Genomic DNA, 27,159 nt, shown 5'->3' on the forward strand with positions numbered 1-27,159 from the left:
TCAACAATAACAGTTTATTTACATTGCTAATCAAGTTTTAAGATCTTGGCTCCATCGCTCGGCTTACACACAAAGAACGTGGGAGTCCCGCTGTACTCCGCGATCACTTTCCTCTTCACCTCTCCTACGTATTCTTGTTTAATCTGGAATTTTACATCGCATCGGTTAATTTGTTGATCTTGGGGCTTAAAGGTGAATGATCACCTTGTGTTTCAGTACGGGGCAAGATGATATACAAATCTAAGCATTGTAAGTCTCAAACCCAAAACCTAAAAGAGGCCAAGAGGCGGATTATACTGATTGTGTATGGCATCATAACTTCCAAACTTATGGACTGATATAGATGTGATTTTTAGGTTCAATAAGGATAGTCCGTACTTTTTTTGAGGTCATATTTTAAAAAAATTAGTGCAGTTTCAACAAAATGTAATGTACGGTAATTCATCTGTTTATTATTAATCATCTTAGTATAAATTATCAGTCTAGCCTAGTGGCCTAGCCTATCAAAGCAAACTTTCAGTGGGTTTGATAATGCCATTTGGTTTGATGATCCAAATAAAAATAAGGTTTTGTTTTTATTTTTTTTAGATAAACAATAATTAAATAGAAAATAAGAAGTTAAATACACAATTTTAATATAATATTGCCAGTGACTTGTTCTCTGTGATTGCGGAGTGTGAGTGAGTTTTGTTCTTTATAAGTGTACACGTGCGGATTGTGGAGTGAGAGTAAGTTTTGAGCTTTGTAAGTGTACACGTGAGGACTGTGGAGTGAGTGTGAGTTTTGTCCTTTGTAAGTATACTCGTGCGGATTGTGGAGTGAGTGAGTTTTGTCCTTTGTAGGTATACTCGTGTGGATTGTGGAGTGAGTGTGAGTTTTGTGCTTTGTAAGTGTACACGTGAGGATTGTGGAGTGAGTGTGAGTGTTGCGCTTTGTAAGTGTATACATGCGGATTGTGGAGTGAGTGTAAGTTTTGTGCTTTGTAAGTGTATACATGCGGATTGTGGAGTGAGTGTAAGTTTTGTGCTTTGTAAGTGTATACATGCGGATTGTGGAGTGAGTGTAAGTTTTGTGCTTTGTAAGTGTATACATGCGGATTGTGGAGTGAGTGTAAGTTTTGTGCTTTGTAAGTGTATACATGCGGATTGTGGAGTGGGTGTGAGTGTTGCGCTTTGTAAGTGTATACATGCGGATTGTGGAGTGAGTGTAAGTTTTGTGCTTTGTAAGTGTATACATGCGGATTGTGGAGTGAGTGTAAGTTTTGTGCTTTGTAAGTGTATACATGCGGATTGTGGAGTGAGTGTGAGTTTTGTGCTTTGTAAGTGTATACATGCGGATTGTGGAGTGAGTGTAAGTTTTGTGCTTTGTTAGTGTATACATGCGGATTGTGGAGTGAGTGTAAGTTTTGTGCTTTGTAAGTGTACACGTGAGGATTGTGGAGTGAGTGTAAGTTTTGTGCTTTGTAAGTGTACACGTGAGGATTGTGGAGTGAGTGTAAGTTTTGTGCTTTGTAAGTGTACACGTGAGGATTGTGGAGTGAGTGTAAGTTTTGTGCTTTGTAAGTGTACACGTGAGGATTGTGGAGTGAGTGTGAGTGTTGCGCTTTGTAAGTGTATTCATGCGGATTGTGGAGTGAGTGTAAGTTTTGTGCTTTGTAAGTGTACCTACACGTGCAAATTGTGGAGTGAAAGTTAGTTTTGTGCTTTTTAAGTGTACACGTGCAAATTGTGGAGTGAGAGTTAGTTCTGTGCTTTTTAAGTGTACACGTGCAAATTGTGAAGTGAGAGTTAGTTCTGTACTTTTTAAGTGTACACGTGCAAATTGTAGAGTGGTAGTGAGTCTTGTGCTTTGTGACTCCTGTTTTCCGATTGTGAAGTACTTTCGGGCTTTATACATTTCGTTGGACTGGGCTTAGAATTGCTCCGCTGAGAATTTAAATGAAATTAGAATATATTAATTACCAGAGCTATTACACATCCACCAAAGCCACCTCCCGTCATCCTTGCGCCGTAGACTCCCGGCGCTGATCTCATGATCCACACCAGCTCATCCAGCTCCGGACACGACACTTCCATCAGCCTGCTCAGGGAATCATGGGATTGGTAAAACAGCTGACCGACCTAGAAACGATATAAGTGCTATTAACATGACGTGTATTTGCTTTCTTTATAATTATATTATGTCTACGCAACGGAAATCCTCTCAACAAAAATTTAATTGACTTTTGAAACTATTGGTGATTTCTGAATGTAATGGCGTTGTCACTCTGAACTCTGAAGTAGTGCCCAACACTGGAGAGGCAGAAAACTTGGGTTCTGGAGTGCCTATTAGATGGTGAATGTGATGTCGAATTTTGTTGATGTTTATTGTTAGTGATGTTAAGCGTTATGTAAGCGTAATTCTAAGGGTAAAATATTTTTTTATAATTGCAACTCCTTGCCCTATAATCTTTTATTGTATGATGGAAAACCAGTGTGACATTGGCATTGTGGCTAAGTTATTTAATATTTATAAAAGTGCTAACGTTGTTTTGCCATATATAAACTAAGTAACCCGCCTGCTTATTGTATTGAAAAACAACAATTTTTTTATGTTGAACCACAACCTGAGACTTGAACAAAGTTACAGGATTTTATAGCGATACGTCAATCGAACGGTTAGCTCTGTTGGTTAGAGCGCCGGCACGGAACGCCGGAGGTCGTGGGTTCGAGTCCCGCATCGTTCATAAAATTTTGTTGTTTTCAAATTTCATTTGAACATTACATTACTTCATTTAAAAAAAATGCATTTTCCTTTGTAACAGAACTTATGGCTGGACAAGATATATAAGATCCGGATAAGTTATCATCAACATATCATATAAAACCTTCTCTGTAACACGCTGCATCGTATGGTATAAGTATTATTCCGATTGGTTTAGTAGTTTTCGGAGTATAACCGAAGGTAAAAACCGGCTCTCCATTTATTAGTATAGATTTTCTCGGTATATTTCTAGTATCGTCTGTTTTTAACGTAAGTAAAAAAAAATATTATGCTGATTGTACGATGTTTATTTTTGATATTTAAGACATCTTTATCGTCATGTCAAGTTAGTAATATATACAAAAGAAGTATCTATAGATATAGTCCTGACGATAAATTATCATAATATTAGCTTCAGACCGCAGCTTGATCTCATTAGAATAATCCAAATTCACAAACGTTTTCTTTGAATATTGGAGAGTTTTTGGGTCGAATAGAATACCGTACAGAAGAGAAAGAATATGATTGTTCCGGCGAAATCGAATTGGGAGCCACTTGAGCCTTGTCCGATATTCAGATACGTGATAATATTTGCGTTGAATGATCACATTATCTTGCAACACGAGAGAAATCACAGGAGCGTTGCCGGCCTTATAGAAAGGTGTACGAGTTAGCAAGGAAAGATAATGCTTGTTCCCTACCATACCAATGAAGGAATTGTGGTGAAATTTTCTCTATATATATATATAAAAGAAAAAAACTCCACTCCCTATTTCTCTTTATTTATGTATAAATAAATACTCTACCTCTCATAAAAGATTATATTCTTTTAAACGAAAGAGCTCTGAATAATTAGTGTACCTGCTGAAAGTCCCTCGAGGGCAGCAACTTTGCCACGAGTTCGGTTCTCGAGATCTCTTCAACCACGTGCTTCGCTCGCTTCACTACGATCTCGTCAGCTTCTGACGATAATTCTGTTTAAACAAGAGATTATTACTTCATAGATTTTTTTGTTTTAGTTCAACCTACTCTATTGATGTAAAGGGATAGTATAGTATAGGGATAGAATAGTGTTTTAGTAATTGATAAATCATTGATATGAATATGGTTACGCTCTATTGATATAACGGGATAGTATAGTGTATATAATATAGGGATAGGATAGTGTTTACGTCGTGAATTTAGACAGATTCATATACTATTAGAGACCTCGCAAACTGCAGACTTTTGATCGGCTGATAGTTTGGTTGGTTTCTTAATCAGTATGAAGATGTATGAGAGTGCGCACATTATAACGATTCGGTATTAGCCGACAAAAAAGTTTGATGGGCTACACGATTGCCTTCAAACTGAACCGTTAGCAAACTATCGGCCGACTGTTAAATCAGTAAAGCGCTCATCTAGGTGCGCACACCACCGATTGATTAGTGGGCCAGACTCATCAATAGCCGATTTAAAACTAATAGCGAATCGTCCCTAAGTGTCGCCGCACACGAGCCACTCGCCACAGCCACAAACGCCGCCACGAGAAGCTATAAGCGGCTACAAAGGTAGCTGAAGCGCGCGACAGCCACTTGTGGCCGGTGGTCGACACTTGCGGTCGGTGGCTGCTACTTTTTTTAACCCTTACGTGCAGTATCATAATGGACTCTGACGAAGAAGGTTTAATTGCGCTACTTTTGATAAAAAGACGTCGTCGTAGAAGACGAAACCGTAGTTATTGGATACATCCAATTTTAACGAATGTACACAAATGCAACGAACATTTCGATAATCTTCTAAACCATCCTAAAAAGTTTTTCAAACATTTTCGTTCAAGCATAGGTACGTTTTGGGAACTACATGCTCTATTATATGCTGGATTAAAGCACCACGATACCAACATGCGGAAAAGCATCGCACCTGCGGAAAGACTAGCTATCACATTAAGGTAAGTGGAAATAATCACTAGCATAAAACTCCACAGAACACTATGATAAAATAATCTATACTTTATTTATAATCACTATGCATTGTTTTTTCTACTAGAGAATAGCTAGTTAACAAATAAAACACGTAGGTATTTGTATTTAGTTATTGTGTGTTTATTATAATTTGATATCACTCGTCATCATCACGGAACATGTCTTCGATAACAGAACTGTTGTCCATAGACTGGTCAGAATAATATGAATGAGTTGGAGAAGGCTGAATTATAGGTGAAGACGGGATAGATGTAGAAGCGTTTTCTGTAGAGTATGACATGTCAAGCATAGACTTGTCGGAATAATGTGAATGAAGTGGAGAAGGCTGGGCAGATGTAGAAGCTTTTTGTGTCTTTTTGTGTATGTTGGCATTTCCTGAAGAATAACCATAATATTGTGCCGAATAGGTTTCATAATTTTGATTATGAGTGTACTTTCTAATTAACTGTAATATTTCTGATTGAAAATCAAGTTTACAATTTTCGTCAATTTTTTTTACATGTGGAAGCAGCGACATCAGAAATTGCTTATCGGGGTCATTTTGGTCGCTTATTTGATCATGTTTACGTTTTAAATTTTCCGAAAGTGTTCTGAGAATTTCATTTTCTGATTTTTCGGCCCTTTTTATATTAATGTTTCTGTTTATTTTCGGGCGAGATGTTTCCGCATCATTAGTTGCATTAGTAACATCGGTAGGCGGTCTCACTTCTTTTAAGGAATTCAAGAACGATAGATGATTGAAATAAATGTACTGTTTACTGCTTGTTGCTGCCGAACCACTCGCAACGTTCTTGTTTTTTGCATTTTCTCTATTAAAACTGTCACGAAGACTCTTCCACTTCCTCTGTAATTTAGTTACTGTAACAAAAAAAAAATTTAATTTATTTAATTTATTTAAAAAAATATATATAATTTGTTTCAGGTATCTAGGAACTGGATGCTCGTTTGAGGATTTTGAACTCTCTTACCACCGTGGGGCCACTACAGCAAGGAAAATAGTACAAGAAACATGTCAACTAATTTGGAACTATTTAAAAGCCGTTTGTATTCCAGAACCGACCCAAGACATGTGGAAAGAAATTGCCAGCGGATTTCTTCAAAATACTAATTTTCCTAATTGTTTAGGCGCCATAGATGGGAAACATATAAGAATTATTCATCCATTCGATACCGGCTCCTTGTACTTTAACTATAAAAAATTTTTTTCAATAGTACTTCTTGCAACTTGCGACTCGAATTTACTTTTTACGTTCGTGGATGTTGGGGCATACGGTAAAGCATCCGATTCTACAATATTTAGAGAAAGTGAACTGTGTAATAAAATACACAGAAATACATTAAATATCCCCTCACCACGACAGGTCGGTAATCGACAACCATTGAACTATACATTTGTTGGTGATGAAGCATTTGGCCTCAGTGAAAATATGATGAGGCCATATGCTGGAAAATATTTGGACTTAGACAAAAAGTTTTCAATTATAGGTTAAGCCGTGCCAGACGTTGCATTGAGTGTACCTTCGGCGTACTAGCAAACAAATGGAGAATATTACATCGCCCATTAAACACTTCTGTTCATTTCTCAGAAGACATTGTGAAAGCTTGTTGCATTTTGCACAACTTTATTCGCAAAAGGGATGGTTTCAATTTTCGGCACACTTTGAAAATAGTGGGACTCGAAAATATACAAAATACAGGCTGGCCAGTAACACGAGCGTCTACTGCAAGAGATACGTTAAAAGATTATTTTATGTATGAAGGAGCAATACCGTGGCAAGAAAATAGAATATAAATATATGGTTTTATATTATTTTATTAAACTTACCTTCAATGTTCTTTTCTTTGGCAGTTTTATTCGAAAAATCTCCCACAAACAATTCGCAGATTTCTTCCCAGGCCTTCACTTTTTCTCCTCTATTACTATAACTATCACTTTTTGAATCCCAAATCGCAGGACGGGATTGTATCTCTGATATAAATAATTCTATATCCATATTTATCTACATATATGAACTACAGACTACGTGCGTGCGTTACCGTCGACTTACACAGGTTAACTGAGGCAAGGGAGAGAGGGGCGCGGAATCGCGCGAGTGGCGTGTGGCGGCTTTTTGTGTCGGCGTTTAGTGGCCGGTGCGAGCCACAAGATGCAAGCTGCGACGATTTGTAGCGTGTGGCCGCCACCGGCGCCAACCGTGTGCGGCGAGTCCATATAAAATGTATGAAAATTACAGGAAATATGCCAGTGGCGGCGTTTTGTGGTTGTGGCCGGTGGCCCGTGTGCGGGAGCCCTAAAACTGCCGGCCGATAGTTGTCTAGTGTGCGCACTCATCACAGACCCAACTGTTTAGTCGGGCCAGTGTGCGCACTTAACAGCCGAACTCAACCAAACTATCGGCCGATCGAAAGTCTGCAGTTTGCGGGTTCTCTTAGCGTCAAGTGTCAAGAAATTCTCGCCGCCTCCGCAGTTCCGCAGTGATTCCGATTCATGCAACTGGAACGATATATCGGCTTCAAATAACAAAATATCGTGAGTACCCGTCATAATAATTTGTATATTGCTATGAATATATTCTTAAATAAACTAGACATGTAAGACAGACAGTAAGTTTTTTTTATGGAATAGGAGAACAAACGAGCGTACGGGTCACCTGTTGTTGAGTGATCACCGCCGCCCACAAACAACACCAGAGGAATCACAGGAGCGTTTAAGTTTAAGTTTAAGCGATAAGTTTATGTGAAACAGACGTATTATTACATAGAATAGCTGTTTTGTTGAATTAGGTAGGAACTCTACATTAGGATAACAATCTACGAGTATATGTCTGCACTCTAACTCCTAACTAAGTTTGTCCCCGTGTATCTGTGAGTTATTGCAAACTTCTACGGATATGCGGAAATAATAGGCTTTAGTAGAATAGGTAGGTATTGCACATACGTAGATTTCAGGGTAACGAAAGCGGGCTATTTAAGCATTGTCAAGTGTTGTCTATTTTTAAGCAAATTGAATATAAAATACTAAAAGAAAATTATTTTAATAATAAATTAAAAACAGCCATAAATCACCCCGTGTATACGCGCGCTGTTAGTCTAAACCGGCTGCACATGCCTCGGGCATCCAATGCGTTCGGTGAAAGAACAACAGCTTACATAGTACCTAGACTGATTAATAAACTGCCACGTGATTTGATCGACTCGTTGACTGAGACAAATTTAAAACAGAATTTAAAAAAATACTTTTTAAGACCACCGATCAACTTATCGTGTTCATCTATTAATTGTATCAAGTACTTCTACTTTTATTTGTAAAATTATAATGTATACCTAAGTTTCTAACGATTGCGAACTATTTTTTCTATTATTAATTTAACTCTGTTGGTGTAGACTTAATTTAGCAATTGTACAAGCCTCAGTGGTTTTATTGCTTTGAAACCGCAATGTAAAATTTGTTTTTTATTAATAAATATATAAAAAAAAATAGCATTTACTTTTGAGTATTTGTTTATAATTAAAATTTATTAGGTACAGGTAAAAAAGGACATTGCAAGCTTAATGGGTACTGACTTTTATAATGCGTAAGCTAAGTAATAGCAGGCCTGTCTCACTACCCATGTAGATATCGAAATCGTAAGTACGTGCGGCGGCCTCTACAGAGTAAGCCAACCAGTAGGGACAGAGTAAGCCAGCGAGCAGTGACGCACGCGCGAGATTTGTATTCAACTACTTCACAGATCCGACCGATATCTTAAAAATGGAGAAACATAAATAAAGCCAAGGATATTAAAAGTGAAAGCGAATATCCAAATTTCAATGTTTCAAGCTTCTTAAAGACGCTGAAACAATCTTACTTAAAGTGATTATTATTATGATGAAATTACCATTCATGCCTATTTATTTCCTATATACTAAGTCTTTCAACACATACATTACAATCTGCAACTAAAGTAGGTTTGACAACGAAAGAGTACTAATTGATTTAGAATTAAGATTACATACCTATACCCAATATATTATATTATAGAAAAACTGAGCTATTTTTATAAGATGCCCTTATACTAAGTAGACACAGTTTTAGATAAAAAAGTCAACCCTAATGTCGTCAGAAGAAGTAAGAGTCACGCGATAGAAAGAGAGGCAACTTCTAGGTGAATAATAATGTACTTAAGTAGCGCTGTGCGATCTGAATTACACCTTATTATATGACCTCAAGAGTCGCTATTTCTTTCATTGATTTTGCGGAGTGAGACTTTTGTACTTGTACTATTTTATATTCTTTACTTAGGCCCCGACTGCATTCAACTCGCGCGATATCTATATGTATATATATATATATATATATATATATATATATATATACTGACCCGACAGACGTTGTTCTGAACATAATAAATAAAATACTATTTGTTTATGCACTTATCAATAATATTTTATAACATCAAGCATTATTTCGTAAAATATGCACCCTGTTGTTATAATGAAATTGTTTCACAGCAGAACTGTCAAACCGTGCGTCAATAAATTCTCTCATAGAAAATATGGCCATTCAAAACAAATATTGGAAATAATAATTATGGGTCCCAAATCGAAAGAAAAACTGTCCTATCTCTCAAGTTGGACTAAACTGCACTCCATGAAGTAATACCCATTTAAATCCGTTCATTACTTTAGGAGTCCATCGCGGACAAACAACTTGTCACGTAATTTATATATATTAAGATATATATATATACCAATCCTTCTACTCACTAAAAAGCAATACTAAAACAGTTCCATACTGAATACGAATGATATTTTAGTTTTGCCGAGCATGAGTGTAATGGTTATTGGTGAGTTGACTTATTACACATTCTTCCTTTTATTGGATATGGAACGCTGAATCTAATACATATTTCATCGCATATTGCTAGTAGAATCTTTGTCAATTTATACCCTAGTCACACAGTATACGATACATTTTATAATGTATATAAAATATGTTGTGTACTATTTGGTACAAATCCTTTATAACGTCGCTTTTCTGAGGGAAGTGGAAGTCATCAATTTCACAATAACGTTCGCATCAAACTCTCCGTAATGTTTATGTTTAAGTCAGTCGAGGGATCTAAGCGTTATTAAACGTGGTTATTATAAATTTATAAGCTATATTGTGACGAGATAAAAATCACATGATGTCGTTGTAAGCTTTGGTAATTATACGTCACTCGAACGTTTAGCTCAGTTGGTTAGAGCACCGGCACGGAACGCCAGACGTCGTGGGTTCGAGTACCGCATCGTTCATAAAATTTTGTTTTCAAATTTTATTTGTGTATTAATCCTAGATGTGAGGGTTATCACTTTGGCACAAGAGTGGCATTTCAAGTCAATTTCCTAATATGCAAATATTGGGGTTGAGCAGGTAACTGTAAAGTAGATCCTGTAGATGAAGCCACAATCTGAGAGTTGAACAAAGCATACAAGATTTTATTTCGATACGTCACTCGAAGGGTTAGCTCAGTTGGTAGAGTACTGACACGGAACGCCAGAGGTAGTGCGTTCGAGTATCGCATCGTTCATAAAATTTTGTTTTCAAATTATATTTTTGAATTAGTATTTAGTAGGTTGGTTAGAAAATCGTTGTTATGGAGAACAAATATCAAAGACATCAAAATTATAATATTTATTATAGATTCACATAATATTAGCTGATTTTTTTTATGGAATAGGAGGACAAACGAGCGTACGGGTCACCTAGTGATAAGTGATAACCGCCGCCCACATTCTCTTGCAACACCAGAGGAATCACAAGAGCGTTGCCGGCCTTTAAGGAAGGTGTACGCGCTTTTTTTGAAGGTACCCATGTCGTATCGTCCTGGAAACACTGCACAAGGAAGCTCATTCCATAGCTTCGTAGTAAGAGGAAGAAAGCCCCTTGAAAACCGCACTGTGGAGGACCGCCCGCCACACATCCAGATGGTAGGGATGATGCCCGCGACTTGGTCCGCGAGGATAAAGGGTTTTTAAAAGTAATAAGCAAGTTTGGAATTGAAGATTATCTCATGTCCTATTGCAGTTCCAGTAACCGTTTTCGCTCCCGTTCCCAACATATTATATGAATCATATTTCGAGGAAGATTGCTATGGCAACCTAAACCTACAATTGAAATAGTTATAGCTCATCGACGTGAAATTCAGTTTTTCACAAATCCCGCGGGAACTATTGATTTTTCCGAGGTAAAATGTAGCATTATGTCCTTGTCCTTATTAAAAACTCTTGTCTATCACTATACCAAATTTCATCAAAATCGATTTTTTTATTTATTTATATATTAAATTCCGCCAACAAGGTATACACTAATATAAACACAGTATAATACAAAAACAATAACATTCACATGGTAAGTGATGCCTCAATTATAGGCGAAAATGACATGCTATTCAATTAAATTAAGCCACAAAATAAAATAAGAACTATAAATTATTATATATCTATGAGTACAATATTAATATAAATTTACACAAAAAAGAAAAATAACGATTGAGGTCATCCCTCCCTTGAAAGAACCGTTTTAATATATGTTTTAAATTTATATAAGTTATGATCAAATATGTCGACTTCATCGTGATGACTATTATATTCCCTGGTAATTCTATTCAAGGGAGAGAAATAGCCTAAATTAAATTAATTTTTTTTAATGAAAATAAGGGACGAGACGAGCAGGACGTTCAGCTGATGGTAACTGATACGCCCTGCCCATTACAATAATAATAATACTTTATATCATTTTCTTTTACACTCACTGCAAATAACTTAAATTACTAAATGTACAATATTTATTACATAATACTAATTATTTACATCTTTTTATCGCTACTTGTAATAATACACTGAACATTGAAAAACGGTTTTGCAGTGATATTAAAAGTGGTTGACCTCTGACCCCGAAACTAGTTAAAACTGTATCTTCGGGGTCAGTGATTCCTCGACAAATGACAATGACAAAAGAAACAAAATTAAAAATTAAAATTAAATGTGAATGTATGTGTGTGTGTATGTAATTCTTAGTGAGTAGGTTACAGTAGACTTTCCGTTTCTGAATACAATGCAGCGCCGCAAAAGATTATTGGAAAACCCAAAAATTCTGCGCGGCAGTACTACTGCGCTCGTCACCTTGAAAGATAAGATGTCAAGTCTCATTTGCCTAGTAATTTTACTAGCTACGGCGCCCTTCAGACCAAAACAAAGTAATGCTTATACATTACTGCTTCACGGCAGAAATAGGCGCCGTTGTGGTACCCATAATATAGCCAGCGTCCGGTGCAAAGCCTCCCACTGGTAAAAGATCGGTTCAGTGGCTCCGACGTAAAAGCGTAGTAAACAAAACAAAACTTACATTCACATTTATAATATTAGTAGGGATCTTATCAGTCACTGCGCTGGTGACAGAGAGGTGATTGTGATAGTCATGAATGCGACCAACAAATCTTTAAATATCAGCAGGAGTTTCAGTCAGGAGGAGTCGGTCAAGAGTGTTTTTATAAGAAGAAATGATGAGACTGAAAGTCGTTCACCTAATGGAGAACGGAGTTTATAACGAGCGTACTTACTGGGAAGTCATCACCTCCGCCCATATTCAAATTCAAATAATATATAGAAATAGGACCCATTCGAAAATGTATGCCTTAGAAATGAGAAGAACGGGCGTAAGTAACTCAACGGGCTTCTTCATACTTTCATGCAACGCTGAAATCGTGATGCTGCTACATTTCTGTAGTTAAATAGCATTTTTTTATGAGAGAGTAGGTCAAGTGTATGGTTCAACTGATGATAAGTTATCACCGCTTCCGAAACTCACTCTCCAAAGAAATCATAAAAACGTTGCCGCCTTTTAAATAAGCGAACGCGCTTGATAAGTATTTCTATCTTATTTGCTGGTAATAACAAGTAAAACATTTTAATGATTTTTAGAAGGAGTGACACAAAAAGACATGTTCAAATGGCTTCCATAAGAAATAACATGACTCTGGTAGCTTGGGCATGGGGAAGGGCGCTGGTGTAGGACACGACTTGCATCGACACTCGCTCCTTCTCATGTCCAAGTTACGTCAGTTGGTGCTTGGACAACGTCGCAAATATGTCGGTCTCAGTGAATGTTAGATCTTTGTGCCGTTTGGTGTAGAGACACTTGGCCCGTGGAGCCCAGAGTCGCGGCGATTCAAATTCAAATATTTTTATTCAAAATAGGATGTGACATCACTAATTGAAAGTCAAAAACTACCACCCATTACAAACCTCCGACCTGAAAAGAATGGGCGAAACAAACTTAGCGGGATTTTTTTTTCATAAAAAAATATGTTTACAAAGTAATATTGTACAATTTAACTTATTATTTAATAGCCTGAGGGCGGTCGCTCATTTCCTAATCTGTGGTATCATAAAGAAAGTCATTTATGTAGTTATTATGTTAGTAACATTTACCACATAAACGCTTTTTAACAATTCTTTTGAATATCGTAATACTTTTGGTTTGAACATTTTCTGGGATCTTGTTGTAAAAGCATATACATCGCCCTATAAAAGGCTTACGAGTACTGACTCGACTTAGCCGAGGAGTAGCCAAAACAAGTTTATATTTGTTCCTCGTGTTAGCATTATGATTATCACAGTTTCTAGCAAATTCCTCAATGTGCTTATGAACATATAGAACTTTATCAAGAATATATTGAGAAGCAACAGTCAAAATATTTATTTCTTTAAATTTTTTTCTTAATAATTCTTTAGACCTAGGTTATAAATAGCGCGAATAGCATAGAATAGAGACTGTACAAAGTACTATATACGCCTCAATAGGGCTATTGGAACCCCAAGAGCTGGCAGCTATTTCGATCAACAGATCAGGATGGCTATCCATCTTATTATATATTGTATTAAGTATTGCAACTATACTGACTCTTGATATCCTCAGCAGTGGCATCTCTCAAGGAGGCCAGGTCGAGCAGACTGGCCGCCTGCTGACACTGTGCCCGTCTCTGTGGATACTCGCTGCCAGTTAACTGATGCTTCACGTTGCTGTTCACAACCAGTATCACCGTGTCTCTGCTCTCAAGTGCAATGTGCTTCGCTTCCAACGACCTAAGTAAGAAAACTCAGTCACTACATAGTATTTATTATAATTAACACAATTTATTCACATGATTTTAACTTGTATGCTATGTGCGTGAGCCTGCAACGGTCACAGAAAGCCAAAATAAATAAATAACGATAGAAATATTATTTTAAAGCAAAAATTTAATTTAATTGTAAAATACAACACTCAGTGAAAAAAATAACAATTTTTTATCCACAACCACCACATGGGTGCACCGGAAGACCAGTGCTCATCATATAACCAAAGATCTGCATTATGCTGAGTTGAAAGCCAAAATTTGCAATTCAATATATAATAATATACAGTATGGAAATAGCTTATATGAAATAAATGAAGGTACATACTTGTTAGCATATTTGCTGACGATATACCAAAAATTAACGAAATCCGTGCATTGGTTTTTTCAAAAAGTCGGCTTTTGATTTCGGACCAATTTAAACGTCCTGTAAGATTTGGGTAACTGGGTCAATGATTCATTGAACTTGAATATTTCAATGCCGTGCAATCGTTGAATAGCAGCGCTAGAAAGCTGCCTTTGAATTGCGCCGCCTGCGGCCTTCAAAGAGATACCGCCGGCACGTGTATGCCAGCGGTATATATATACAGTATGGTTTGCAAATATATGAAATAAATGAAAATACGTCAATATAATAAAAAATATAATAAAAAGTCATACTGGTCCACAGAAGTATAGTAAAATTAATTATTAAATTAAAATCCCTAAATTATAAAAGTAAAATTTTCAAAGAAACTAAATACCAAAATTGATTTAGAAAAAAGATAACAGCCTGTTTAGAATACGTACTTTGACCCCGAGGAGCGACAACGTAGCTCATGGCGGCGAATTGGCTGTTACTTCTCTTCTCGTTAACAAGTTCTTAACAATAACACAATTATTAGCGAAGAAATGAAAATTGATTTTAACATTTCACTTGAACTTTAAGAAAGTTAAGGCACTCGCTTGGACACTCCAGACAGGGGACCTGACATTCCGAAAGCTCGCGTTAAACTAAATCAAAAAATTACAAATACTTAAATAAAATGGCGAAAATAAATAAATGCGTAAATATACCCCACAATTCTAGTTTATCGATACTTTATTTCCAATTACTTACCAATAACCTAAACAAGGCAATAAAAACTAGTACTTTTGTGTTATTCGAATGTTTTAATCTTTTTTTTATTATTTAATAAATTAATGAATGTATAAGCTTTGTAATAAAATAGTTTATTTTTGTAAGTTCAGTAATTACGTCGCACAACGTACAACAAGTAAGTTGGTACGATTTTCGATAGGTGGCTTTCAAATTACAAACAAATTGTAATAATAAATGTTTAGTTCTTCCTTATTCACAATTATGATGTCTGAACTACTTCATAATTTATAAAAATAAAAATTCCGAAGCTGTTTAGTTGCAAAAACTTAGGGTGTAGCATTTTTGCAATAATCATTACAGAAAAATTTCAAAATAAACTTAAACAGCCTATTGTTTATCGATTACAACTCACTTTAAAGAAAGCTAATTATCGATAGAAGATCTCTTTACTCTACGTCGTCGTCCGAATTTCGACGTTGCCTTTGAATGGCGCCGCCGCAAGAGATCCGCTGGCATACACGTGCCGGCGATATCGCCGCGGGCGGCGCAATTCAAAGGCAGCTTTCTAGCGCTGCTATTCAACTTTTGCACGGCATCATAAGGCGGCGTTGCCGCTTTATGATATTGAAATATTCAAGTTCATTGAATCATTGACCCAGTTACCCAAATCTTACAGGACGTTTAAATTGGCTCGAAATGAAAAGCCTACTATTTGACAAAACCAATGCACGGATTTCGTTAATTTTTGGTATATCGTCAGCAAATATGCTAACAAGTATGATACTGTATGCACCTACATTTATTTCATATAAGCTATTTCCATACTGTATATCTAATTCCTAACCAATAGATATGTTTGAAGCAATCAATCATATATCGTGAACTTTAATGTCAGGAGGTTATTGTTACCTCAACAACAAATGTTAACTACGTAAGTACGGTTACCTAAGTAAGATGCAGAATATTATTTTTCTTTTTTATTCTTCTTAAATTTATTTATTTATTTCTTATTAACAAATTACATATTATAGGTAACACAATAGTTGTACATACATAAACTCATTTGAGTTTTACCGTGTACAATAAGGTCGTCGGAAGACATATAATATTATTTAAATTTAAAGTTTAATACTTAATTAACTACTTAAATTAAATTACTTATTTTTAAAGAAAAATGAAAATTTAAACTTAAAACTACATACAAATATTAATTATACAGAAGAAAAACAAAACAAAACCAAGGCATAAACATTTAGGTGCTAAGAAATTTTATGAACAACATTACAAACTAAATAACTTACAAATACCCTCAATATTAACACTACAAGTATTGTTGCTTTATCTACAGAGTGATTATTTTATTTACAAACAATAGAACACTGCAAGAAGGACGAGGAGAGTGATTTTTTTTTCTAGTATGGAAAAGAAATGCGGCGTTAGATGAGAGAGAGAGAGAGAGAGAGAGAGAGAGACATACCTACAGTCGATGAGCAAAGCGTGATCCTTCTTGCCCAGCGTGACTATATATTGGTCCATGATTCCGCATGGCATCCCCGGAAACTCGTGTTCAGCTTTCTGACAGAGCTGGGCTTTTGTGACTGTGCTGTAAAAAATATGTATTGAGTGTGCAAGTAGACATGTATGATGGCCTCGTTCGTGGCTTAGCACGGTTAAATACTTGTTTTTTTTAAATGAAAATAAGGGACGAGACGAGTTTACCAACAGCTGAACTTTATGTTCAGCTGTTGGTAATTGATACGCCTGACCATAACAATGTAGAGCCGCTAAGGATTCTTGAATAACACAAAAATTCTGGGCAGCAATACAATTATTGCGCTCCTCACCTTGAGACAATAGATGTTAAGTCTCATTTGCCCAGTAATTTCACTTGCTACGGCGCCCTTCAGACCGAAACGGCATTCTGTGCAAAGGAGCCTCCCACTGGTGATGATATGAATATGAACATCCTACTCGTCTCGACCCTTATTTTCATAAAAAAAAATAATTTAGGGATGCAACCGATTCTCAGACCTACCAAATATATCGTACTACAATTATTGTATTCGATTGCCATCTTGCAACCCTATTGCGGATCTGTAGATGGAAAAGAATATTATAAAAATCGCGATACAAAAATAGTTGTTGATTGTAGAGGGTTGAAAATTTAGGGTTGTATGTATTTTTTATGCTGTAAGATAAAAAAATAAAAACAAAAAAATTTGTCCAAAAAAACAAAATAGGGGTGGACCCTTAACATTTAGGGGAATGAAAAATAGATGTTGTCCGATTCTCCACCCTAGCCGATATGCACGCTAAGATTCACAAAAATCGGTCGAGCCGTTTCAGAGGAGTTCAATTACGTAATTCGTGACACGAGAATTTTATATATAAGATAAAACCAAATTAATCTTAACCTAATTTCCATTTAAACACGGTAACAGCTAGTAGTATATAAATACTACTACTGATAATGTAATAAGCATAGTTTGTTATGATACTTACGGCACACTGACTCCGGTGAGATGTTCCAAGAATGTGAAGAATGAGACCTCTAGAGAAGCGCTGCTGGAGACACCGGCGCCCATCGGAACATCCGACACTATCACGGCATCGAACCCACGGACTTTCTCTGTAAGGTATTTACTATTTATGTATCAAAATTATACACAATTTAACAAAAGTATAAATTTAAACATAATAATTTCAATACAGGTGTAATTGTTAAGTGTGACCAGGCGATTATTCCGTAATCAAACGAAAAGTATCCAAAATTTTGATATTAAAAACACCCATACATTTAAAACTTAGTAATGTCAATTAACGTACTCGTAACCTGACCTATCTGGATCATTTGTATCAAAACATGCCAGATTTGTATTGATTATCCAGGAGAAACTACGCGTGGGTCGAGTAAATACGCTAACCATATGTACATCAACTGTTTCCCTTGGGAAATATAAACAAACTCATTCTACTACAAAGCAGCCCTTCAAGGTCACGACTTACTTTTAGTTTCGTGGTTTCGATTTGTCAAATTAACTTTGTCCCACTGTCTCACCATCAACCATAATATAGCATCCCATCACAAATTCAACTCTCTCAAATACTTAAATACTGTCATCATCATCATCAGCCCGAAGACATCCAATGCTGGACAAGGCCCAACGTATTCCAGGGATCTTGACCAGATCGTCGGTCCATAATAAATACTCTTAAATACTATATTCTCCCATACTTTGTTTTTTGTTATTTTCAATTTGATTGCTGTCTATTCCAACGACTCGTGAGCAATAGCAAACAACTTCTGAAGATGGCTAAACAATATAAAGAATAAAAGCCTGTGTTTGCGCCCTCTAGCTGTTGTCCATGGCCGACGTGAAGTTGGTCGTGGAATCCCCGCGCGTCGTGTGTCAACTGTAAACTAACTTCATAAACATCAACGAGCGAATTTCATTACATTACGTTCAAGACTTCTCATTCCACACACGTATTATTTAATTAAACGAATATAAATACGAATTATAATAAGAATAGAATACGAATTATAATTAGAAGGAAAAATAAACATATTTCAATATTCGAAATAAGATTTATTCATTGAAGAGGACCCGATTATTCAATTCATAAAAACGATTAGGCAGGAAATAATCGATAGAACCCATGGTCATCTGAGCTACGCCACAGCCTGTTAATATTGTACAGTTTTTACCTGGAAACATAGCTACAACACCCTTGATGTAGTTTGCCCAGGCTGGTTTCCCAGCCTGTATCTTTGCTGATGATGACGCCGGGAAGCTGCATCTCAGCTCGTCGCCGCTGGCCAGCAAGGACACCACGTTACATTCTTCTGTGTGGTTGTATGAACCCACGACAATTGTGGTAAAAGGTAGAGCCTGGAAGTATGGAATTAATTATTTCTCCCAGTATTAATACAATTACTATAACTTTAGATTTTGATTTGATTTGTGAAGTGAAAACTTATTTAATAACAATAATTATAATAATAATAAAATTTATTGCCTTGAAGTAAATTTAGAAATTCAAAATCAACTTACTATAAGCATATGTAGGGATACACGTATGCAAATATGCTTAAGGCAGCATTTTGTTTATGTATGCGTGTCCGCACTGTGTTCCCATCAATTATATTTTATTTTATATTCAGTAGCGGTCTGTAACTCATGTAGTTCGGTTCACTTATAATAATTAATGCAATTAAGTAATATACATATTGAAGAAGCTATATTGAATTTTATCGAAGACAACACTTCCGCCGTTTAATACGACCCTACTCTACACATACATTAAGACAAACGGGAGTAGGGTCAGCTTTATATGTTTCTGAAATAATATTTTCATGCAGCGCTGGTTTTCAGCCATTCCCTAAAGGGTTAGGTGGGATACATAGTAAACAGAGGATAAAACAAATAACTATAAACTAATACAATGCATATAAATAAAAAATCGATACCTTTTTTAAGTGAATAACCTCTGTACTTATGAGTGTACTTATGAGTGTACTTATGAGTGTACTTATGAGTGTATTTGTGAGCGTAATTATAAGTGAGCGTAAAGCTGTGGAATGAACTTCCTTGTGCGTTGTTTCCGGGACGATACGACATGGGTACCTTCAAAAAAAGCGCATACACCTCCCTTAAACAACGGCAACGCTCCTGTGATTCCCCTGGTGCTGTAAGAAAATGTGGGCGGCGGTGATCACTTAACACCAGCTGACCCGTACGCTCGTTTGTCCTCATTTTTCATAAAAAAAAATTGTATGTATGTGTGTTGTTTAAGGAATTAGACAATTTTCTACATGATAAAAAGTTTTCTTCTCAGGAGGCAGTACAAAATGCTTTCACACTGTCTGTCGAATCCAGATCACCACAGTTTTATCGCAAAGGTATAAATGACATGTATTAGATTATATTTCTATTAGAAAAAAAACTAATTTCAATTTTTCAGTACAAATCGGCATTTTCATACTTTAACCCCTAATAATAACACTCGTTAAGTTTGGTATGCTCTTGAAACGCTAAAACTAATTGTTCTTGGCTCACGACAGTAGTAAATATTGATATGCTTTTTCCTGTAATGAACAAGATTTATGAAGGAATTGGCAAGATTTCTGTCAAGAATATACGTTAGATTGTCAAGTTAATATACAAGAAGATTATGAGCAGTAAACGTTTTACATAAATAATAATTTTTACTGAAAACAATGGAAGTATGGTGCGGCAAAGAGGATCCGCAATGCTAAAGGTTATTTGCTCAGGGAGGCCCCTTAAAAGCTTTTAATCTCAGCGGATCAGTCACATTGATACATTTCATCCGAAAAATGTTCCTTTAACATCACAGTCCCGAGGGAGTGTTAGTGGGCTGGTACTCTTATAGCTTAATAGCAGATAATTTAATTTTTTTTTTCGTTTAGTAAAATTAAGGAACGAGACGAGAAGGACGTTCAGCTAATGGTAATTAATACGCCCTGCCCATTACAACTGACTGCCGTTCAGGATCCTTGAAAAATCCAAAATTCTGAGCGGCACTACAATTGCGCCTGTCACCTTGAGACATAAGATGTCAAATTTGATTTGCCCAGTACACTAGCTACGTGCTACCGAGATGCGGGGGTTTGAATCCGCATCATCCATATTTTGGTACAATTCAAATTTGTATATTTATATACCAGTGTATACCAGTGGGAAGCTCCTTTGCACAGGATGTCGGCTAGATTATGGGTACCACAACGACCCATATTTCTGCGTTAAGCAGAAATGTGTAAACATTATTGAGTTTAGGTATGAAGGGCGCCGTAGCTAGTGGAGTTACTGGGCAAATGAGACTTAACATCTTATGTCTCAAGGTGACGAGCGCAATTGTAGTGCCGCTCAGAATTTTTGGGCTTTTCTACAATTCTGAGTGGCACTGCATTGTAATGGGCAGGGCGTATCAATTACCATCAGCTGAACGCCTTGCTCGTCTTTTGTATCGTCCTCGGCTTGTATCATAAAATACTATTAAAATCCACAAATAAAGTCTGTTATATTAATAATAGAATAGACCAGAAGTGAAGGAAGGTACTAACGACAGGTAAGACAAATCCTTCACAGTAGTCGACGTGTTCGCCAATGAGGTTGACTCGGCCCGGAGCACTTGCCCCCGCCACAGGGCTCCGACCGAACACGGACCTGAACTTATCACACGCTTCTCTCACCAGTGTACCCTCACCCTTAGCTGATATCTCTTGGTGCATCTGAAAATAAAAGTGTGTGTACTTATGTATGCACGCAAGAAGTTATACTTCTTTCGCTTAACAAAGCAAAAATCCTTAAACTTATTTATTCCTCGTGCTATTCTTCGTTTGTAGAAAGAACAATATTGTAAAAATCTTGCAACGATGGCTTTGACAATTAATTATTAAATAACGAATACGGCTGTACGGGCTTTTGCCTATCCTAATAATGGACGAAGAAACCAAAAATAACGAATGACGCAAACGTCCGAAAATTTTAGGAACCAACTTCACCCTGTTACTTTTGTGTTACAGTGATGCGCGCGCATCTTTAAATTTCACTCTTATCATTTTTACATAATGCGCCTAAAGAAGTAGAACTTCAACAAATGTATTTTAAACACGAAAACACTATTATCTATTATTCTCATACACGTATAACAGCATAGACTTAATATAATAATTAAACTCATTCGAGTTTTACCGTGTACAAAAAGGTCGTCGGAATACATAATATTATTTAAATTTAATGTTTTATACGGAATACATAATATTATTTAAATTTAGTGCGTGTGGTGTCACACCAGATAGCACCACCCTATCTCCTCCCGTGGGTGTCGTAAGAGGCGACTAAGGGATACAAACAACGGTGGATGGGTAGCAGCATACTTCGTTAAGAATCCACTTACTGCGATCGCCAACCCGCCTGCCAAGCGTGGCGATTACTCCAGAAAACACCCCTCAAAAAATATGATAGACATAATAAGGCCCCGGCCCCCAGTCCCCGGCGTCCTGCTCGTGGTGGCCACCGTAGCAGCCACATAAGCGACGGGGCAGGGGGTGCTAAGAATCCCCGGGTGCGGCAGCGCTACCACAATCGAAGACCATTGGCCCTGGCAACATACAATGTCAAGACACTGCGGACCGACGAGAAGTTGGAGGAACTGGAGGAAACTATGAGCAGATTACGATGGGATGTCGTGGGGTTATCTGAGGTCCGAAGACAGGGTGAGGACTCGATAATCCTAAATTCCGGACACATGCTCTACTTCCGGGAGGGCCAGCAAACTGTCCCAGGGTGGTGTCGGATTCCTCGTTCACAAGTCTCTCGTCAACAACGTAACTGAGGTGGGGAGCGTGTCCACTAGGGTAGCGTACCTAATACTCAGAATTACTGAACGGTATTCGTTGAAGGTCATTCAGGTCTACGCTCCACCTTCGACGTGAAAGCCATGTATGAGGACATCTCAACAGCCATTCACACTCCGAAGACCCACTTCAAAGTTGTCATGGAAGACTTCAATGCAAAACTGGGAAAACGTAGCGGCGATGAGTTGAGAGTGGGGAAATTTGGTTATGGAAATCGGAACGCCCGAGGCCAGATGCTGGCTGACTTCATGGAGAAGGAGGATCTCTATATGATGAACTCCTTCTTCATGAAGCCAGAACAACGCAAATGGACTTGGATCAGCCCCGATGGTGCCACTAAAAATGAGATCGACTTCAGACAAATTTTCAATGATGTCTCCGTGATCAACTCAGTGAAAACTGGGAGTTATCACCGCTTAGTAAGAGGCACATTGAATATCAATCCAAAACTGGAGCGGTCTCGACTGGTGAAGTTTTCGCTCCGACCCGCACCCATCCAGATCCAAAACCCCGAAAAACTCAACTCGAATTCAACTCGAATTGCAAAACCGCTTTGAATGCCTCGGTGACTGCGTAGATGTGGACGAGTATAACAACAGGTTCGTGGCACCTGTTTAAACGGCTGGTCTAAGTTCTTCAAGGCCACCCGTTCAAAAACAACCGGAAAAATCTCAGATTATACCCTCAAATTGATGAATGTAAGACGCCAAATGACAGTATAGGCAGCTAAACAGACAGATCTCCAAGTCATTAACTCACGATATACGACGCCACAATACACATTGTGTGAGAGCGGCCATAGAGCGTAACAAAGTCTCAAAAGTATTCGCACGAGATTTGTCTCTCGGGCAGAGCCAACTGACAAAGCTGAAGACCGGTGACGGCAGGGTCGTTTCGTCTAAATCCGAACTTTTGAGGGAGGTCGAGAAGTTTTATGGACAGTTATACACGACCGCTCGTGCACCTGTTACCAACAAGGCTGAAGACCCAAGAGCCAAATTAACCCGACACTATACCGAAGATATCCCAGACGTCAGCCTGTACGAGATTAGTATGGAATTACAACTGAGGTTCTGAGAGCTGGTGGTACCCCTGTACTTAAGACCCTCCAGAAACTATTTAATTCCGTCATCCTCGAGGGCAAAACGCCCCAAGCATGGCACAGAAGTATAATGGTGCTGTTCTTCAAAAAGGGCGATAAAATGCTTTTGAAGAACTATAGGCCCATATCACTTCTGAGCCATGTATATAAGCTTTTCTCTAGGGTTATCACGAATGGTCTCGTACGCACGCTCGACGACTTCCAGCCTGCCGAACAAGCCGGATTCCGGAAAGTCTTTAGCACCATAGACCACATACATACGCTGCAGCAGGTTTTACAGAAGACAGATAACCAGCCACTATGCTTGGCGTTCGTGTACTATGAGAAAGCCTTTGATTCGATCGAGACCTGAGCGGTGCTTCAGTCTCTCCAGAGGTGCCACATTGATTACCGATATATCGAAGCGTTGAAGTGTTTGTATAGAAACGCCACCATGTCAGTCCGTCTCCAGGATCAGATGTCGAAGCCTATCCGACTGCAGTGAGGAGTCAGACAAGGCGATGTCATATCGCCCAAGCTGTTGACCGCTGCGTCGGAAGATGTCTTTAAGTTCTGGACTGGAACGGACTCGGCATCAACATCAACGGCGAATACATCATTCGATTCGCAGACGATATCGTAATCATGGCAGAGACCATGGAAGACTTAAGCCATATGCTCGATGGCCTTAATACAGCTTCCCAAGGAGTAGGGCTCAAAATTAACATGGACAAGACGAAGATCATGTCAAATGTCCATGTCGCCACTACTCCCATAACAATTGGGAACTGTACTCTCGAAATTGTTGACGAGTACGTCTGCCTCGGACAAACAATCCAGTTAGGCAGTTCCAATTTCGAGAAGGAGGTCACTCGTCGAATCCAACTCGGGCAGCGTTCGGGAAGCTCCGTAAAATCTTCTCGTCCCAAATAAAAAAAAGCAGTACTGCTTTTTTTACGGCTTGCATTGCACTTTATCCTTTTCTGTAATAAATTAATCAAAATGAATAGAAATTCTTCATTACATTCTCTTACATTGAGAGACAGAATTTAAACAAAAGGAAAATATCTGGATTGGTTCCAGTTGTTGTTTCCTTTTCGTAATTTGTTTCTTTTTGCGCTGCGTTTTTTGTTTGTATCGTTTTAGATATAAAGTAGCTGACCCAGCAAACGTTGTATTGCCGATATTAAAATCGCGGTAAAAAACTGTTGATCGTAGAATGGTGAAATTTGAAGTTGTATGTATTTTTAAATGCTAACTCATAATCAAAAAAATTAAAAAAAAAATCGTGTGGACCACCCTTAACGTTTAGGGGGATAAAAATAGATGTTGTCCGATTCTCAGACCTACCCAATATGAACTCAAAATTTCATGAGAATCGGTCAAGCCGTTTCGGAGGAGTTTAACACCATGACACGAGAATTTTGTATATTAGATAATAAAACCATAGCAATGTTACAACTTACTGTATGCGAAAAGAACTTTTGGCCGTTTTTCTCCCGGCAAGACGACTTTTTCATCCAGGTGGGAAAAAAAATCGCATACGCATCACATAAGATATGTAAGACATTGCCATCCGCGATTTCATATCCGCGGATGAGAAAGACCTACTCCCTACGTGCGTAATATACTGTTTCCTCGAACTATTTAGTAACAGAAGGCAGTTGCTTTGACGGACGCACTAAATTCGGTTTCTAAATAATATCAGAGCCCATGAACTTTTATGTCTCGGTTTGAAGATAGTAGAAGCTGATAAAATTATATAATGTGTTATCGTTAGAATATCGAGTATGCGGATTACTGTTAAAACTCAGTTAATGTTTGAATTCATAAAGATATAAAATATTTTATTTTCACCCCATCGTCATTCTTATATTGTTAATAAAATATTCACTGTGTATATACATACAATACAATACATTTATTTTTAATATTGAGGGTATTTGTAAATTCTTTAATTTGTAATGTTGTTCTTATGTCTTTAGCACCTAAATGCTTATGCGTTTGTTTTGTTCTGATTTTTTACATGATTAATATTTGTTTGGAGTTTTAAGTTGTTTCCTTTTTCTTTTATATTTAAGTATAACACATTCATCATCATCACCATCAGCCGGAAGACGTCCACAGCTGGACAAAGGCCTCCCCCAAAAATTTCCACGACGATCGGTCCTGCGCTGCCCTCATCCAACGTATTCCGGCGATCTTGACCAGATCGTCGGTCCATCTTGTGGGGGGCCTGCCAACACTGCGTCTTCCGGTACGTGGTCACCGTTCGAGGACTTTACTGCCCCAACGGCCATCTGTCCGTCGAACTATGTGCCCTGCCCACTGCCACTTCAGTTTTGCAATCGTTTGGACTATGTCGGTTACTTTGGTTCTCCTACAGATCTCCTCATTTCTGATTCGATCTCGCAGGGAAACTTCGAGCAGGACGTTCAGTTGATGTTAATTGACGGTACGCCCTGCCCGGGCGTATATCAATAACCATCAGCTGAACGTCCTGCTCGTCTCATTCCTTATTTTCATACAAAAAGGTCATTGTACAAAATGGCACTTAAATACTGTAGATAAATGTAAATAAACTTTAAAAAAACTAACAAATTATAATTATTTCATATGTAAAATTACGTTAGTACAAATATGAAACGATAAAAGAACATTATTATTATAAAAAACTATTACATATTTATAATTCTTTTTGTAATAAGGGTATAAAGTATCATCACATATTACACTTTTTTTAATTTTAGTAAGTATAAAACAAAGCGTTCAGAACACAATATCATGAAATTAAAGGAAGAAATATGAATATGTTCCAAAACTTCACCAAAATGTCCATGTTATCTTAACGTACCTACCAATCAGTAATAACTATATATTTCAAATTTATAAAATACCCGACAATTAGATACCTACTATAGCTATGAAGTATCAAAAAACCGTTCCAAATTCGATCCATTTCTTTGGAACGCAGAAACAAACACTTTCTTTTGCGACGGGGTACTAAAAAAAGAAACACTTCAACACCGTAATTAGGCAAAGAATAAATAAGAAAAGAAATAAATTCACTTACCTTCAAAAGACTTATAAAACAAAACAAGCTAACAGTTCGTGATGTAATGTCGCTACGAGTTAATGTTATCAACTCATTCAAACACAATATAACTAAAGCCGCGGTCACAATGGACTGCTTTTAATGCCGATACAGTTTGGCAATCCGTAGGCATCTGACATTACGTACAACAGTCAATATTATTATCGCATTATAATAAAACAACCGTACACAAAATAAATAGCTTTTTCAAGTGTAGATAATATTATGACGCATCCACTAACTCTTTATATAATATAATGAATGTATTTTAATGATTAATAAACTAAGACTGTGTCCACAATGGGCTACATACTCGTTACTTAGTCGGCAACGCTTCTGTGGTTCCTCTGCAGTTGCAGGTGATGAATAAAAGAAAACAGACGAGCGAACAGAGGCTCGACTTCCTCTTCCAACACCGTTGGTTAATTGGATACCTTTTTTTCGAACGTAAGACTACTAAAAATACATAAAAAATATAGAGTCTCATATGAATGCAAGAATTATCGAGTTTTTCTCATACTAACGCAAAAATTTGCAAAAGGTTTTTCTCATAAGAACGGAAGAATTTGCAAATTTATCTCAAACGAATGCAAAAATTTGTCAAGTTTTCTCAAACGAAACTGCAATATTCATGCTTGGGCCTGGTCCATGGGCCTAATTTTATGATAGATGCTAT

General features: G+C 37.4%; 1 protein-coding gene and 1 long non-coding RNA gene across 2 annotated transcripts; one reads left to right on the forward strand and one right to left on the reverse strand.

Moving 5' to 3' along the window:
• On the reverse strand, positions 1-26,628 carry LOC126969490 (galactokinase-like). Its single transcript, XM_050814955.1, has 9 exons — positions 26,463-26,628; positions 21,013-21,180; positions 18,637-18,820; positions 17,430-17,556; positions 16,405-16,530; positions 13,633-13,814; positions 3,604-3,716; positions 1,962-2,120; positions 1-143 (listed from the first exon to the last, which is right to left on the reverse strand). Exons 2-9 carry the CDS (start codon positions 21,178-21,180, stop codon positions 27-29), a joined length of 1,176 nt encoding a protein of 391 aa, XP_050670912.1. The 5' UTR covers positions 26,463-26,628; the 3' UTR covers positions 1-26.
• On the forward strand, positions 4,212-6,547 carry LOC126969515 (uncharacterized). The gene is made up of 2 exons (XR_007730407.1): positions 4,212-4,672; positions 5,629-6,547. It is a non-coding gene; the product is annotated as an uncharacterized LOC126969515 (long non-coding RNA).
• Positions 26,629-27,159: the final 531 nt, after the last annotated feature.

Source organism: Leptidea sinapis, chromosome 18 (assembly GCF_905404315.1).
Source record: "Leptidea sinapis chromosome 18, ilLepSina1.1, whole genome shotgun sequence".
Lineage (NCBI taxonomy): Eukaryota > Metazoa > Arthropoda > Insecta > Lepidoptera > Pieridae > Leptidea > Leptidea sinapis.